Here is a 15,672-nt window from a genome sequence, read left to right as displayed (position 1 = left end):
GGCACAGCTCTGCTCCGAGGTGGGGGTGTTGTGTGGCTCATCACCGATGTGCTGTATGCGGGGATAACGAAGAATACACCGCGGGCCGGAGAATGTCATAGAGGACGGGGAGGCCGAGGCGGAAGTGACCGTGTGCACCTGATGTCCTCCGAGCTGCTCACAACTACCGACACTCAGCAGCTCTAGTACGTGGCAGGGGCATGGTGGGCATCTGATGTGTGCCAGGCGGGTGATCATATTCTCATATGTAGCTATTGTATACATGTATGGATCCTGTATATAGTGTAGATGTGTTCTATATGTATGGATCCTGTATATAGTGCAAAAGTGTTCTATATGTATGGATCCTGTATATAGTGTAGATGTGTTCTATATGTATGGATCCTGTATATAGTGCAAAAGTGTTCTATATGTATGGATCCTGTATATAGTGTAGATGTGTTATATATGTATAGATCCTGTATATAGTGTAGATGTGTTATATGTGTATAGATCCTGTATATAGTGTAGATGTGTTATATATGTATAGATCCTGTATATAGTGTAGATGTGTTATATATGTATAGATCCTGTATATAGTGTAGATGTGTTATATATGTATGGATCCTGTATATAGTGTAGATGTGTTATATATGTATGGATCCTGTATATAGTGTAGATGTGTTATATATGTATAGATCCTGTATATAGTGTAGATGTGTTATATATGTATGGATCCTGTATATAGTGTAGATGTGTTATATATGTATGGATCCTGTATATAGTGCAAAAGTGTTCTATATGTATGGATCCTGTATATAGTGTAGATGTGTTATATATGTATGGATCCTGTATATAGTGTAGATGTGTTATATATGTATGGATCCTGTATATAGTGTAGATGTGTTATACATGTATGGATCCTGTATATAGTGTAGATGTGTTATATGTATGGATCCTGTATATAGTGTAGATGTGTTATACATGTATGGATCCTGTATATAGTGTAGATGTGTTATATGTATGGATCCTGTATATAGTGCAAAAGTGTTCTATATGTATGGATCCTGTATATAGTGTAGATGTGTTATATATGTATGGATCCTGTATATAGTGTAGATGTGTTATATATGTATGGATCCTGTATATAGTGTAGATGTGTTATATATGTATGGATCCTGTATATAGTGTAGATGTGTTATATATGTATGGATCCTGTATATAGTGTAGATGTGTTATATATGTATGGATCCTGTATATAGTGTAGATGTGTTATACATGTATGGATCCTGTATATAGTGTAGATGTGTTATACGTGTATAGATCCTGTATATAGTGTAGATGTGTTAGACATGTATGGATCCTCTATATAGTGTAGATGTGTTATATATGTATAGATCCTGTATATAGTGTAGATGTGTTATATATGTATAGATCCTGTATATAGTGTAGATGTGTTAGACATGTATAGATCCTGTATATAGTGTAGATGTGTTAGACATGTATGGATCCTGTATATAGTGTAGATGTGTTAGACATGTATAGATCCTGTATATAGTGTAGATGTGTTAGACATGTATAGATCCTGTATATAGTGTAGATGTGTTAAACATGTATGGATCCTGTATATAGTGTAGATGTGTTAGACATGTATAGATCCTGTATATAGTGTAGATGTGTTAGACATGTATGGATCCTCTATATAGTGTAGATGTGTTATATATGTATAGATCCTGTATATAGTGTAGATGTGTTATATATGTATAGATCCTGTATATAGTGTAGATGTGTTATATATGTATAGATCCTGTATATAGTGTAGATGTGTTATATGTATAGATCCTGTATATAGTGTAGATGTGTTATATGTATAGATCCTGTATATAGTGTAGATGTGTTAGACATGTATAGATCCTGTATATAGTGTAGATGTGTTAGACATGTATGGATCCTGTATATAGTGTAGATGTGTTAGACATGTATGGATCCTGTATATAGTGTAGATGTGTTATCTGGCAGTGCATGCATTTGTTAGATATGCAAAATGTGGCTTGTATAGCCAAAAAGATGTGTATTTCTCTGATACGTGGCTTAGGCATATATGTGTGAATCCTCTAATATGCAACATCGTGTGCATGACGGAAAACATCCTGCAAGCATGAAGAAGCAGCTTTCATGTCATTGTAAGGCTATAAAGATGTGATGAGGAGATATGATCACAAATGTTTAGTAGTAAATGAGTGAATTGTTGGCTGTAGACTGAATGGCGGCTCGTATTGACTCCTTTACAATTTACCTTTTTATAGGTTTTACAATGTCCCGTGTTCCACTTGGAAAAGTTTTGCTTAGAAATGTTATTCGACACACAGATGCACATAACAAGGTCAGTAGCCATATCTTTTGGACATAATGCAATGATGCAGTTTTTTCCTTAACACATCTATATAACGTATACATATGTATGTTGTTTTATGGTAAACATTATATATAGAAACAGACATACAACTGGGAATTGCACTTAAAAAGTTATTCATCTCAATATTTATCCATGTACAAACTTGAAAAGAGATATATAGAACATAATCACCCGGTGCTCAATAAACTGCTCAGAGGTAATTCCACTCGGTGTCTTCAGAACCTTCCATCCCAGACTTGCTGCTTGTCGGACGGTGTGTTCCTGGCCATGTGGACGCTAATTCTGAGGGGGTGTGGAAAGGCTCGCTGGCATGCGAGCTGCTGGACGTCCAGTAACACACTGTCCGACAAGCAGCAAGTCTGGGATGGAGAGTTCTGAAGACACCGAGTGGAATTACCTCTGAGCAGTTTATTGAGCACAGGGTGATTATGTTCTATATATCTCTTTTCAAGTTTGTACATGGATAAATATTGAGATAAAGAACTTTTTAAGTGCAATTCCCAGTTGTATGTCTGTTTCTATATATACGGTCTACTGCACTCAGGATACGGAGCCCTGGGATAGACATAGGGAAGCCACCCATTCTGTGCACACCTGTGGTCTGATTATATAGACAGAAAAGCTATCTGAGTCTGTGCACATGACACTATGACAGATCTGTGTGGAATGGAATAATAATAAAGTGCTCATCGGTTTCTGTGGGCTCATACTTCACCTCAGTGTATATCTTAAAGAATTATTGAATGTTATTTTTAGGCTGCAGTTGCATGCTGTATTATGGCAGTATTCTTATAAAAACAGCATACATATAGTGCAGAACCAAAGGGACTCAATATACCACCCGACAGGGGCTGTGCTTGCAGATTTAGCACATAGACCCTTCAATGTATTTCTATTCTTTTTTAGTGTGCTTCTCGGTTTGGTCACCAATAGGAGAGAACTAGTAACAATAAAGGCACTGGCAGGGGAAATCAATAACATGGGGCATGTCAGGGTGTGCAATATACAGTGGGGGAAAAAAGTATTTAGTCAGCCACCAATTGTGCAAGTTCTCCCACTTAAAAAGATTAGAGAGGCCCTGTAATTTTCATCATAGGTATACCTCAACTATGAGAGGCAGAATGGGGGAAAGAATACAGGAAATCACATTGAAGAATTACTAATAATTAATTGGTAAATTCCTCAGTAAAATAAGTATTTGGTCACCTACAAACAAGCAAGATTTCTGTCTCTCACAGACCTGTAACTTCTTCTTTAACCCCTTAAGGACCGGGGTTTTTCCGTTTTTGCATTTTCGTTTTTTGCTCCTTGCCTTTAAAAAATCATAACTCTTTCAATTTTGCACCTAAAAATCCATATGATGGCTTATTGTTTGCGCCACCAATTCTACTTTGTAATGACGTCAGTCATTTTGCCCAAAAATCTACGGTGAAACGTAAAAAAAAATCATTGTGTGACAAAATTGAAAAAAAAAAATGCCGTTTTGTAACTTTTGGGGGCTTCCGTTTCTACGTAGTACATTTTTTGGTAAAAATGAAACCTTATCTTTATTCTGTAGGTCCATACGATTAAAATGATACCCTACTTATATAGGTTTGATTTTGTCGGACTTCTGGAAAAAATCATAGCTACATGCAGGAAAATTAATACGTTTAAAATTGTCATCTTCTGACCCCTATAACTTTTTTATTTTTCCGTGTATGGGGCGGTGTGAGGGCTCATTTTTTGCGCCGTGATCTGAAGTTTTTAACGGTACCATTTTTGCATTGATAGGACTTATTGATTCATTTTTAAATGATATAAAAAGTGACCAAAAATGCACTATTTTGGACTTTGGAATTTTTTTGCGCGCACGCCATTGACCGAGCGGTTTAATTAAGGATATATTTTTATAATTTGGACATTTCCGCACGCAGTGATACCACATATGTTTATTTTTATTTACACAGTTTTTTTTTTTTATTGGAAAAGGGGGGTGATTCAAACTTTTAATAGGGGAGGAGTTAAATGATCTTTATTCACTTTTTTTTTAACTTTTTTTTTGCAGTGTTATAGGTCCCATAGGGACCCATAACACTGCACACACTGATCTCCTATGCTGATCACTGGTTTCTCATAAGAAACCAGTGATCAACGATTCTGCCACATGACTGCTCATGCCTGGATCTCAGGCACTGAGCAGTCATTCGGCGATCGGACAGCGAGCCGCGGCTATCCCGAACAGCCCGACTGAGCTAGCCGGCAACTTTCACTTTCACTTTTAGCCACGCGGCTCAGCTCTGAGCGCGCGGCTAAAGGGTTAATAGCGCGTGGCGCCGCGATCGGCGCTGCGCGCTATTAGAGGCGGGTCCCGGCTTCACTATGACGCCGGGCCCGCCGTGATATGATGCGGGGTTACGCGTTATATCAGGAGAGCAGGACCAAGGACGTACCGGTACATCCTTGGTCCTTAAGGGGTTAAGAGTCTCCTCTGTCCTCCACTCGTTACCTGTATTAATGGCTCCTGTTTGATCCACTATGGCCAAGACCAAAGAGCTGTTGAAGGACACCAGAAACAAAATTGTAGGCCTGCACCAGGCTGGGAAGACTGAATCTGGGAAGCAGCTTGGTGTGAAGAAATCAACTGTGGGAGCAATTATTAGAAAATGGAAGACATACAAGACCACTGATAATCTCCCACGATCTTGGTCTCCACACAAGATCTCACCACGTGGTGTCAAAATGATCACAAACATGGTGAGCAAAAATCCCAGAACCACACAGGGGGACCTAGTGAATGACCTGCAGAGAGCTGGGGCCAAAGTAACAAAGGCTACCATCAGTAACACACTACGCCGCCAGGGAGTCAAATCATACAGTGCCAGACTTGTCCCCCTGCTTAAGCCAGTACATGTCTGGGCCCGTCTGAAGTTTGAAAGAGATTATGCAAGAGAGCATTTCGATGATCCAGAAGAGGATTGGGAGCATGCAAGAGAGCATTTCGATGATCCAGAAGAGGATTGGGAGAATGTCATATGGTCAGATGAAACCAAAGTAGAACTTTTTGGTAAAAACTCAACTCATCGTGTTTTGGAGGAGAATGGATGCAACTCAGCATTCTAAGGACACCATACCTACTGGAAGCATGGGGGGGGGGGGGGGAGACATCATGCTTTGGGGCTGTTTTTTTTATTTTATTTGAAAAGGGACCAGGAAGACTGTCCTGTGTAAAGGAAAGAATGAAAGAGCCCATGTTTTGAGTGAAAACCTCCCTCTGAAGGGCATTGAGGATGAAACATGGCTGGGTCTTTCAGCATGACAATGATCCCAACCTCACCACCCAGGCAATGAAGGAGTGGCTTCGTAACAAGCATTTCAAGATCCTGGAGTGGCCTAGCCAGTCATCAGATCTCAACCCCATAGAAAAACCTTTGGAGGGAGTTGAAAGTCTGTGTTGCCCATTGACAGCCTCAAAACATGACTGCTCTAGAGGAGATCTGCATGGAGGAATGGGCCAAAATACCAGCAACAGTGTGTGAAAACCCTGTGAAGACTTACAGAAAACGTTTGACCGCTGTCATTGCCAACAAAGGGTATATAACCCTATATAATGCCGGGAAACTTTACAGTGGTCCCTCAACATACAATTGTAATCCATTCCAAATGGACCATCGTTTGTTGAAACCATCGTATGTTGAGGGATCCGTGCAATGTAAAGTATAGGACAGTGGTCTACAACCTGCGGACCTCCAGATGTTGCAAAACTACAACACCCAGCATGCCCGGACAGCCAAACGGCTGTCCGGGCATGCTGGGAGTTGTGGTTTTGCAACATCTGGAGGTCCGCAGGTTGAAGACCCCTGGTATTAAAGGTTGTACTCACGTGTCCCCACCACTCCGGACTGTCACCGCTCATCGCCGCTGCCTTGGATGTCGCCATCCATCGCTGTCGCTGCGTCCCCGAGGTGTCCCCGACGCTCCGAAAGGCCTCTGCTTCCCCGGCATCCTCGCTCTCCATTGCCGCCATCACGTCGCTACGCACGCCGCTCCTATTGGAGCACCGACGATGCAGAGGATCCCGAAGAGGACGTGCCGGAGCCCCGAGGACAGGTAAGTGACCGTCAGCGGAGCTCACGGGGCACCGTAAACAGCTATCCGGGGGCAGCTGTCTGCCCTGCTGGATAGCCGTTTATGCGATGGCCCCGACATACAAAAGCATCGTATGTTGATGCTGCTTTCAACATGCGATGGCCTCTGAGAGGCCATCGTATCTTGAAATGATCGTATGTCGGGGCCATCGTAGGTCGGTGGGGGGGGGGGGGGGGTCACTGTATTTCCTGACATTCATGGGGTTGTTGCTTTGACGTGTACCACCTAATTATACATTGTTGCTAATGCAGTACACCTCTTCCTGGCAGTGGTTTCTCCTAATGGCAGTGGCCCCTTTCAGCAGGATAATGGGCTCTGCCATCTGCAGACAGTGGAGGGGCCATGTATGTTCTTCTGTACCTTGAAATGGATTACTCATATGCAGATTTCTTATTTATAGAGAAGGCCTGGGGCCTCAAATGATTCTTAAAGGGGTATTCCAGGCAAAAACTTTTTTTTATATATCAACTGGCTCCGGAAAGTTAAACAGATTTGTATATTACTTCTATTACAAAATCTTAATCCTTCCAATAGTTATTAGCTTCTGAAGTTTTCTGTCTAACTGCTCAATGATGATGTCACGTCACGGGAGCTGTGCATGATGGGAGAATATCCCTTGCATCATGGGAGAATATCCCCAGAGGAACTGCACAGCTCCCGGGACGTGAGTCATCAGAAAGCAGTTAGACAGAAAACAGCAACTCAACTTCAGAAGCTAATAACTATTGGAAGGATTAAGATTTTTTAATAGAAGTAATTTACAAATCTGTTTAACTTTCTGGAGCCAGTTGATATATAAAAAAAAGTTTTTGCCTGGAATACCCCTTTAACTTCCATCCTTTCCCTGTTCCAGGAGGAAGGCAGCCAGCTCACAAAAAAATACAAAATCCTATAGCAGAAAAATGTATTTTCTTACTTCACTTTCATGTTTACTATTCGCAGATCCAAGAAGAAACTGAAATGTGGAAGATTCGGGAACTGGAGAAGCAAACGGAAACTAGTGGGACAAAGCGGAGACGCGTGTCCCCAGATCTTAACAGGTTACTTATAGATTCTAGACTTCAACAGGTGTCACTGCTAGTGGAGTCTGTTGCATTTGGCAGGAAGAAAGCCACAGAAACAGGGTTTGGGTTTTTATGATTTAAAGAAACAGTGCTAGAAAATGTGTGCTTGGTTACCGTGCCCACATATGGTTACCATACCTAAACAGCCTATCACATCAGCTCAAATACACTAACAATATATATGATAATCTCTGATAGAGAATTCTATATACCTATATAAATAATAAGTGGTATACACAGTGGACGGAGTTTTAATCACATCACTGCCACCTTGTGGTCACTGAGCACAATTATTCATTTTAAACAGAGTAATAATATAAGCTAAGTTTTATTAATGTGTCTATAATTTAGAGTAGCCCCTTTAGGGGTATCTACCCCAAAGTTGTGTTGAATTATATAAACCCTGAGACCCTCTGGGGAGTTAAGGGAATTGGTTACCATGCCCAGCACAGATTTTAGCAGCGTCTGTTATGAACAAAGTGGCCCCCTTAAGACCAGTGACACCTTAGGGGCAAATTGGCCTTCATAACCTAGAAAAGGCTTTATTTGTGATCTTTGTCTGGAGGTACACTTTGAAGGGGAGCTGTCAGATTAAAAAACTTTTTATATGTTGTACATCTTGGCAAAACATTAGCCTTTCTAACATACATCATAAGAAAATGTTATTTCCTTTTTATAGAAATTGTGGCTTATAAAATCATGGCTTTGTCCAAGCTGAAGACCAGGAATGGACAAAGCCCAGTAAGCGAGTGTGGGCTAGCACTCCTCTGTGCTCTCTCCTGTCTGATAGTACTCCTCTGTGCTCTCTCCTGTCTGATAGGACTCCTCTGTGCTCTCCCTTGTCTGATAGCACTCCTCTGTGCTCTCTCCTGTCTGATTGTACTCCTCTGTGCTCTCTCCTGTCTGATAGTACTCCTCTGTGCTCTCTCCTGTCTGATAGGACTCCTCTGTGCTCTCTCCTGTCTGATAGGACTCCTCTGTGCTCTCTCCTGTCTGATAGGACTCCTCTGTGCTCTCTCCTGTCTGATTGTACTCCTCTGTGCTCTCTCCTGTCTGATAGCACTTTTCTGTGCTTTCTCCGGTCTGATAGTACTCCTCTGTGCTCTCTCCTGTCTGATTGTACTCCTCTGTGCTCTCTCCTGTTTCATAGCACTCCTCTGTGCTCTCTCCTGTCTGATAGGACTCCTCTGTGCTCTCTCCTCTCTGATAGGACTCCTCTGTGCCCTCTCCTGTCTGATAAAAAATTTCTTATGAAGTATATTAGAAAGGTTAATGTTTTGCCAAGATGTACAACATATAAAAAGTTTTTGTATCCGACAGTGCCCATTTATGTTTACTTTTTCCCCTGCACAACTGCACCCAGCTACCCAATTTGCTGTAAACTGCAACACTGAATGTCCAGTACTGCAGCGTCTTCTGTCTCAGGATCAGTGAGGTTTACAGAAGTCAGGCCTCCTCTCATACGATAATTTATAGAATACTCTTTTAGAAGTGTCCAGGTTATGCAAAAAGGTAAGAAATTAGTTCTTTACTTGGCCCAGCTCCTCATTTTTTCCCCTTCTGTCAAGTAGATGAACCCTAATATCCATGGATGTCAGTAAAGTAGATGATACATTATCTTTTAGCCATATAGGCTTCTAAGTTAGTTTCCTATAAGCATTTTCTTTACAGCTTTATTCTGGGTTGAATTTGTGTTCTATTTGTATTATTTCTTTATTGACTGTGTGAAGAAATCACTGTGCACTTCTCTCCTGTACAGATGGGATCACAATGGCTATAAGGAGCTGTATCCAGAAGAGTTTAATGATAACAGGTAGGCTGATACAATTCTTTGCCATGGTAAATCGCTAGACCACTAGTTAAGAGAAGAAACAATTATAAAGAATTGGGAAATTTCAAATATATAAAGTTCAAAAGTAGATATAGTCTGGCACTTCAGCTCTCATGGGGTTAACTGCACTTCAGGAGGGCTTCGCTACCCCGAGGGACTAACTGCACACTTGTATGGTATATCAGTGGTGCTCTATTGTAGTGGTAAAGATATCACAAAGGCAAAACTTGAAGATAAAAATGAAACAATGGCAACTCACCAATACCGATCAGTTCAGTCTTTATTCAAGCGATTTTCATGTGCAAACACTGAGGCAGGGGGGCTGCAGAGCTGTTTAGCAGGAGCAAGGAGTCTCAGGCACCTGGTGAACTACGTGTTGACGTAGGAAACAGCTGTCGCGCTGACTCCTTGCTCCTGCTAAACAGCTCTGCAGCCCCCCTGCCTCAGAGTTTGCACATGAAAATCGCTTGAATAAAGACTGAACTGATCGGTATTGGTGAGTTGCCATAGTTTAATTTTTATCTTCAAGTTTTGCCTTTCAAATATATAAATATCTACATGTAAGTGGGAGTTGGAAAAATCCAATTTATATGCTGCAGAAACAACCCCATTTAGGTGTATGAAATAAATCTGTGCCACAGAAATTCTGCAACAAATCTGCTGCATATGAAGGTAACCTGTAGCCCAAAGCCTGCTGCTGTTTTACAGCTTCAAAAACCTTGCAGCAGCTCTATATACCTTCAGTTTTAAACAGGAGCTACAAGAGAATATCTCAATAATATGGAGAATACCTCACTGATATGGAGTTGGAAAGAGACACCGCAGGATTACACACAGAATGCTTACTGCAGGAACTGCAAGCTTATCTTAAGTTCTTCCTATCTCTTGGTTCATCAATTAATGTAATGCTTTATCTAATAAATTAATATGAATAAAATAATATCCTGTCCACAATATACAGTAATATTCCATCTACTAGAATTGCAGAGATGTGAAGATCAGCTCACCAAATCAAGGTCCCGTCCACAGCGCGGCAGGTGTGCGGCAACACCAACAGATATGAAAAGGAGAAAATGGCCAGTATGGAAAGTGCAGAAAATCCCTTTATTGCATAAAATCCAAAACACAGGAAGAGGCAACCATAATGACGCGTTTCAGGTGTGTACCTCCCTTAGTCATATACTTGACTATATGACTAAGGGTGGTACACACCTGAAACGTGTCATTATGGTTGCCTCGTCCTGTGTTTTGGATTTTATGCAATAAAGGGATTTTCTGCACTTTAAAAGCTGGCTATTTTCTCCTTTTCATGTCTACTAGAATTGTATGGTTCCCAGATGTACTCTCTAATGGTGTATTAACATGTACAGTATTCTGCGCAGATTTCTATGTAAACGAAATGACTGAATACAACTTCAGATCTGCGCAGGTTACTGTACGTGAGAATAGACCCTAAATGTCTCTGTAACATGTACACATCATATCATATCTACAGGTTGGGCTGATGTGTATTTGAAATAACTATACTGAATTTATATATTTAATATTAGGAGCCGGATGAGATCTGATGGCTTTGATGCCGAAGGAAGCAAAGAAAGTGCCAAAAAGGCGGCAGCAGCAGCAGAAATCACTCTAAAACAGAATGCACTGAGCGTACGGGCCTTGAACAAAAAGTACTATGAGTGTGAGTCTAGCATTCCTGACAGGTAAGTGTTTTTCCTCTCTCATCCTTCAGGTGGCAGCATGGGAATGTATAAAATAGAAGGCTAAGTTCACACCATGTTTGTCATACACTTCAGCACTGTATGAAATAGGATGCCGATGTATAATCCAACAGCATAAATGCAAAAGAAATTCCAAACACCAAAATTGCTGATGGTGCTTTTTTTTTTTTTTCACTTCACATCCTAGATAAAAATGTTTGAAAAAGTCAGAACACCACAAATGGGTCATTGAGCAGATTTTTATTTTATTTTTTTGTTGGTTTAACTTTTAACCATAAAACGAAACCTAAATTATCCAAGTTTTGTATCAATGGAATTATACTGACCTACTGAGCTGCAAAAAAAAATTGCCTCACAAAATTCTCTGAATTGTCAGACAATCTATAAACCCACATATCTCAGGAACAGAAGGGTGTACCAAGAAACTGTAAAAGGGTGTTTGATCGGGGCATCCTAAGCTATTTAATGACAGTAAAATCATACATTTTGTGATTAGTTAAAGGGGTACTCCGGCCCCAAGACATCTTATCCCATATTTAAAGGATAGGGGATAAGATGTCTGATCGCGGGAGTCCCGCCTCTGGGGACCCCCGCAATCTAACAAGCAGCACCTACCTGTAAGCATTGCAGGAAGCACTGGAGGCTCTCAGTGTTATGCCTCCCGACCACGGGGACGGAGTATCGTGACATCACAACTCCACCCCCGTGTGCTGTCATGCCCCGCCCACTCACTGCAAGTCTATGGGAGAGGGCAGGGTGTCATGTCACACGGGGGCGGAGTCGTTACGATACTCCGTCCCCATGGTCGGGAGGCATAACACTGAGAGCCTCCAGTGCTTCCTGCAATGCTTACAGGTGGGTGCTGCATGCTAGATTGTGGGGGTCCCCAGAGGCGGGATCCCCGCGATCAGACATCTTAGTCCCTATCCAAAGGGGGCCGGAGTACCCCTTTAAGGAGGACCTTTGGCCAATCAGAACTCTGCTTTTGAATCTTTAAACTCCTGGTAAAGCTGAGCTCTGGCTGTTGCTATGGAATGCAAAAACAGATTTTTTTTTCTTTTTTTTTTTTTTTTTTTTTTGCTCAATGGTGCCCATTATATGCGTTTTTATCTAATGTGATGAAATCTGTTTTCATATTAAATTATCTAAATCTTGGATAGTGAATAAAATATCACTTATTATTCTTTAGTAAATGTTTTTCATAGTAATATAACAGTTTGTATTTTTATGGTTTCCAGGTGGGGTCATAGCGGCTATAAGGAACTATATCCTGATGAATTTGACACTGACAGGTATGTGTGGGGAAATACGATTGATATGCACCTATGGAAGTCATTTCCTTTATCGAGCATGAAAAGCAGAGGAAGAGTAGTGGACATAGTAGTTATTGAGATCTGTCTGTTATCCAATAGTACTGAACATAATATTCAGTATTCTACCCTCTTTGGTCTTTTTTCAATTGCCATTGGTGTTACATTATACAGTTATAATGGCTGAAGTACTTGCTATAAAAATATATAAAAATCTTCTTTTTGAAACCTTATAATCTTAGAGGGAAAGTGATGACAGTAAATGAAAAGAACCTCTTTGTATGAACATTACAGCTTGTATAGATGTTTCTACGTTTAGAAAAAGGTAGGCAAGAAATCCTTCAGGTCGAGAAAAGCAGATGGAGCATCCATCATGAAGCAGAGGAAGAGTAGTATGAAGAGTAGTATGAAGCAGAGGAAGAGTAGTATGTTCAGAGGTTTCCTCATGAGGCAACCCTTTTAACTAAATGATTTCAATCTATGTAAACTATGTTCATATTCGGTAGATAATATCACATATTATGTAAATGTAGGAATATTTTGTTACAAGGGGATGTTTTTTCTTTTTCTTTCCATTGACAGTGATGTAGAAGAAAGGAGAGGCAAAAGAACAACCAATGGAGAAGGTAACTCTAGATGCAAAGATCAGAAGGTGCAGGAATCCCATAAACGCAAACGGTCAAAGAAAACTCACAAGAAAAAGCAGAAGAAGCGTTCACATAAAAAGCTGAAGAAGAGGAAAAAGGAGCACGAGGATAGCACAGAATCCTCAAGTGACAGTGATAGCTCAGACCATGTAGAAAAGAAACCAAAGAAGTCCAAGCGGAAGAAGAAAACTCGAAAAAAGACCTCAAAAAAGAAGCCATCATCATCTGGCCAAGACAGTGACACCTCGAGCAATGAGATGAGCAGCACTGAAGATCATGAGACGAAGGAACGTAAGGAACGATGGACTGAAAAATCCAGCAGGAAATCTCACCGAAGATCAAAATCTAAAAAAGACTCTGAAACAGAAGCCAGGAAAAGCAGGAGGACCAACTGGAAAGTGGCCAAAGATGAGAGTTCAGAAAGTTCTGATGATGACTAGTGAAGCCACTCCACCTCAGACTGGTTTACCATATTACAAACAAGATAGATAAGCAAATGCTAATTCTTCAAACATTTCCGATGTGCAATATGACTTTGTTTTTTGTTTTTTTTTAAAGAAAAGATACAAACAATGATGACTTTTTTAGCCATATCAAGTGTTGGTAATTCAAATATTTGGATTGGAGGAGACGTATAATGGCATCGAGTTTGGTAGCAACTTTACAAGCGTTACCTTCCTAAGAATGTTTTTGTAGAATAAGAGTTATTGTGCTGTGGAATAGAGAAGTCAAAGGTCAAGTAGAAGCTTGGCCGTGAAAGTTTACCCTATTACAAATCCAATAATGGATTAAAAAAAAAAGCCACCTCATTGTGTAACATAGTAGGTTTGTACAGAAGAAGAGTAATACAATGAATAGAGATAATAAGATTGTGTTTTATACCAGAGCTGTCTAGTGGTCATATAGGGCAGTACTTCTCAAATGCATGACAGTGAACCCTCAACCTACAATGGCCTCAACATACAATAGTTTCAACATACAATGGTCTTTTCTGTAAGTTGAAACCAGACTCAATATACAATGCTACGGACCGTCCAGATCTGTGCAACGTGTCAGTGGCATCAGAATGGGCAATTTACTGGTAAAACACATGTATTACTGAAGTGCATGCACTGACTGATGTCTGGTAGCGCCCCCTACAGTACAGGGAGGTATTAAATCTTCTGTACACTTTACCTGTACCAGGGTTAGCTGCTCCTTTGGACACCAGGTGAGGGCAACTCCATGTTACTTTTTTAGGACATTGCATGTACTGTACAGGACCCCAAAGAAGCTCCTGTCCTCTACATAGACCAGTGTTTCCCAAGCAGGGTGCCCCCAGCTGTTGCAAAACTACAACTCCCAGCATGCCCGGACAGCCTTTGGCTGTCCGGGCATGCTGGGAGTTGTAGTTTTGCAACAGCTGGAGGCTCCATGCTTGGGAAACACTGACATACAGTGATTTACAGCCCCAGCAGATCTTTCTTACTTTTATATGTAAGGATTTGCTTTATCTATATTAGTTATCTACTTATTTTTCTTTAATTCCCACTTTTTCCTATTTTTGGATGACATTTTGGTGGCTTCTAGAGATGAGCGAACTTAAAGTAAATTCGATTCGTCACGAACTTCTCAGCTCGGCAATTGATGACTTATCCTGCATAAATTAGTTCAGCTTTCAGGTGCTCCCGTGGGCTGGAAAAGGTGGATACAGTCCTAGGAGACTCTTTCCTAGGAATGTATCCACCTTTTCCAGCCCACCGGAGCACCTGAAAGCTGAACTATTTTATGCAGGATAAGTCATCAACTGCCGAGCCGAGAAGTTCGGGGCTAATCGAATTTACTGTAAGTTCGCTCATCTCTAGTGGCTTCAGAACCAATTACCAGGTTTCCATAGAGTTCTGGTCTCAACATACAATGGTTTCAACATATAATGGTCGTCCTGGAACCGATTAATATTGTAACTTGAGGGACCACTGTATTGTGATGCCTTCCAGTTCCTGAAGAGATGTGGCATGCCAAAGAACACCATATATAACAGGACAATCCTGCTGTCCCCGGATTGGATTCTAGATGGGAGTTTTTTGTCCTGGTAGAGGAAGTCTATTACAGATAAAATAAAGCTAGCCATACACTTAAACATAAGATAGCCATCTGTCTTTCCTGCGTCCCCCATAGACATGCCTGTTTAGCTGAGCATGCATGTGCTCTCTGCAAGGAGAAAGTCACTGCCAGACTCCTGGTGACACCTCATGTTCCAGGGGCCAAAAGGATTAGGCAGTTGAGATCCAAAATGCCCAATCGGGAGGTCCCCGTACACATTAGATGGTCGATTGATCCTTCTAAAATTGTCGGGTTCGCCCAACACTTTTGTACATCTGGAAGACTTATTTCTGTGAAGTTGAGCACAGTAGCAAGAAGATACAACATTGTTTATGTAATTTTCTTCCTGAAAATTTAGGACTGAACTGCTGTGCATTCTAGATTATTCTTTACACATATTACATCACATACCTGAGACTATTGTCTGGATAGTTTGTCTGTACTGACTATATAATGCATATCCAGAATGTCTGTATCTTTGTACAAAGGGG

The 15,672-nt window shown here is 40.9% G+C and overlaps 1 protein-coding gene across 2 annotated transcripts; it reads left to right on the top strand.

Annotated features, from left to right (window-relative positions):
- The first annotated feature begins 48 nt into the window (after window positions 1-48).
- On the top strand, window positions 49-14,421 carry NKAPD1 (NKAP domain containing 1). Of its 2 annotated transcripts, none has more exons than XM_056543309.1 (7): window positions 49-185; window positions 2,286-2,362; window positions 7,466-7,563; window positions 9,347-9,400; window positions 10,969-11,124; window positions 12,381-12,434; window positions 13,035-14,421. In XM_056543309.1, the coding sequence occupies exons 2-7, from the start codon at window positions 2,294-2,296 to the stop codon at window positions 13,537-13,539; spliced, it is 936 nt and encodes a 311-aa protein (XP_056399284.1). In that variant the 5' UTR covers window positions 49-185; window positions 2,286-2,293; the 3' UTR covers window positions 13,540-14,421. The 2 variants fall into 2 exon arrangements, with proteins under 2 accessions (XP_056399284.1, XP_056399285.1); XM_056543310.1 differs by having other exon boundaries at window positions 89-225.
- The last annotated feature ends 1,251 nt before the right edge of the window (window positions 14,422-15,672 follow it).

The sequence above is a fragment of the Hyla sarda genome, chromosome 10, assembly GCF_029499605.1.
Source record: "Hyla sarda isolate aHylSar1 chromosome 10, aHylSar1.hap1, whole genome shotgun sequence".
Taxonomy (NCBI): Eukaryota; Metazoa; Chordata; class Amphibia; order Anura; family Hylidae; genus Hyla; species Hyla sarda.
The sequence above is the reverse complement of the archived record's forward strand: the minus strand, read 5'-3'. Positions and strand labels throughout refer to the sequence as shown.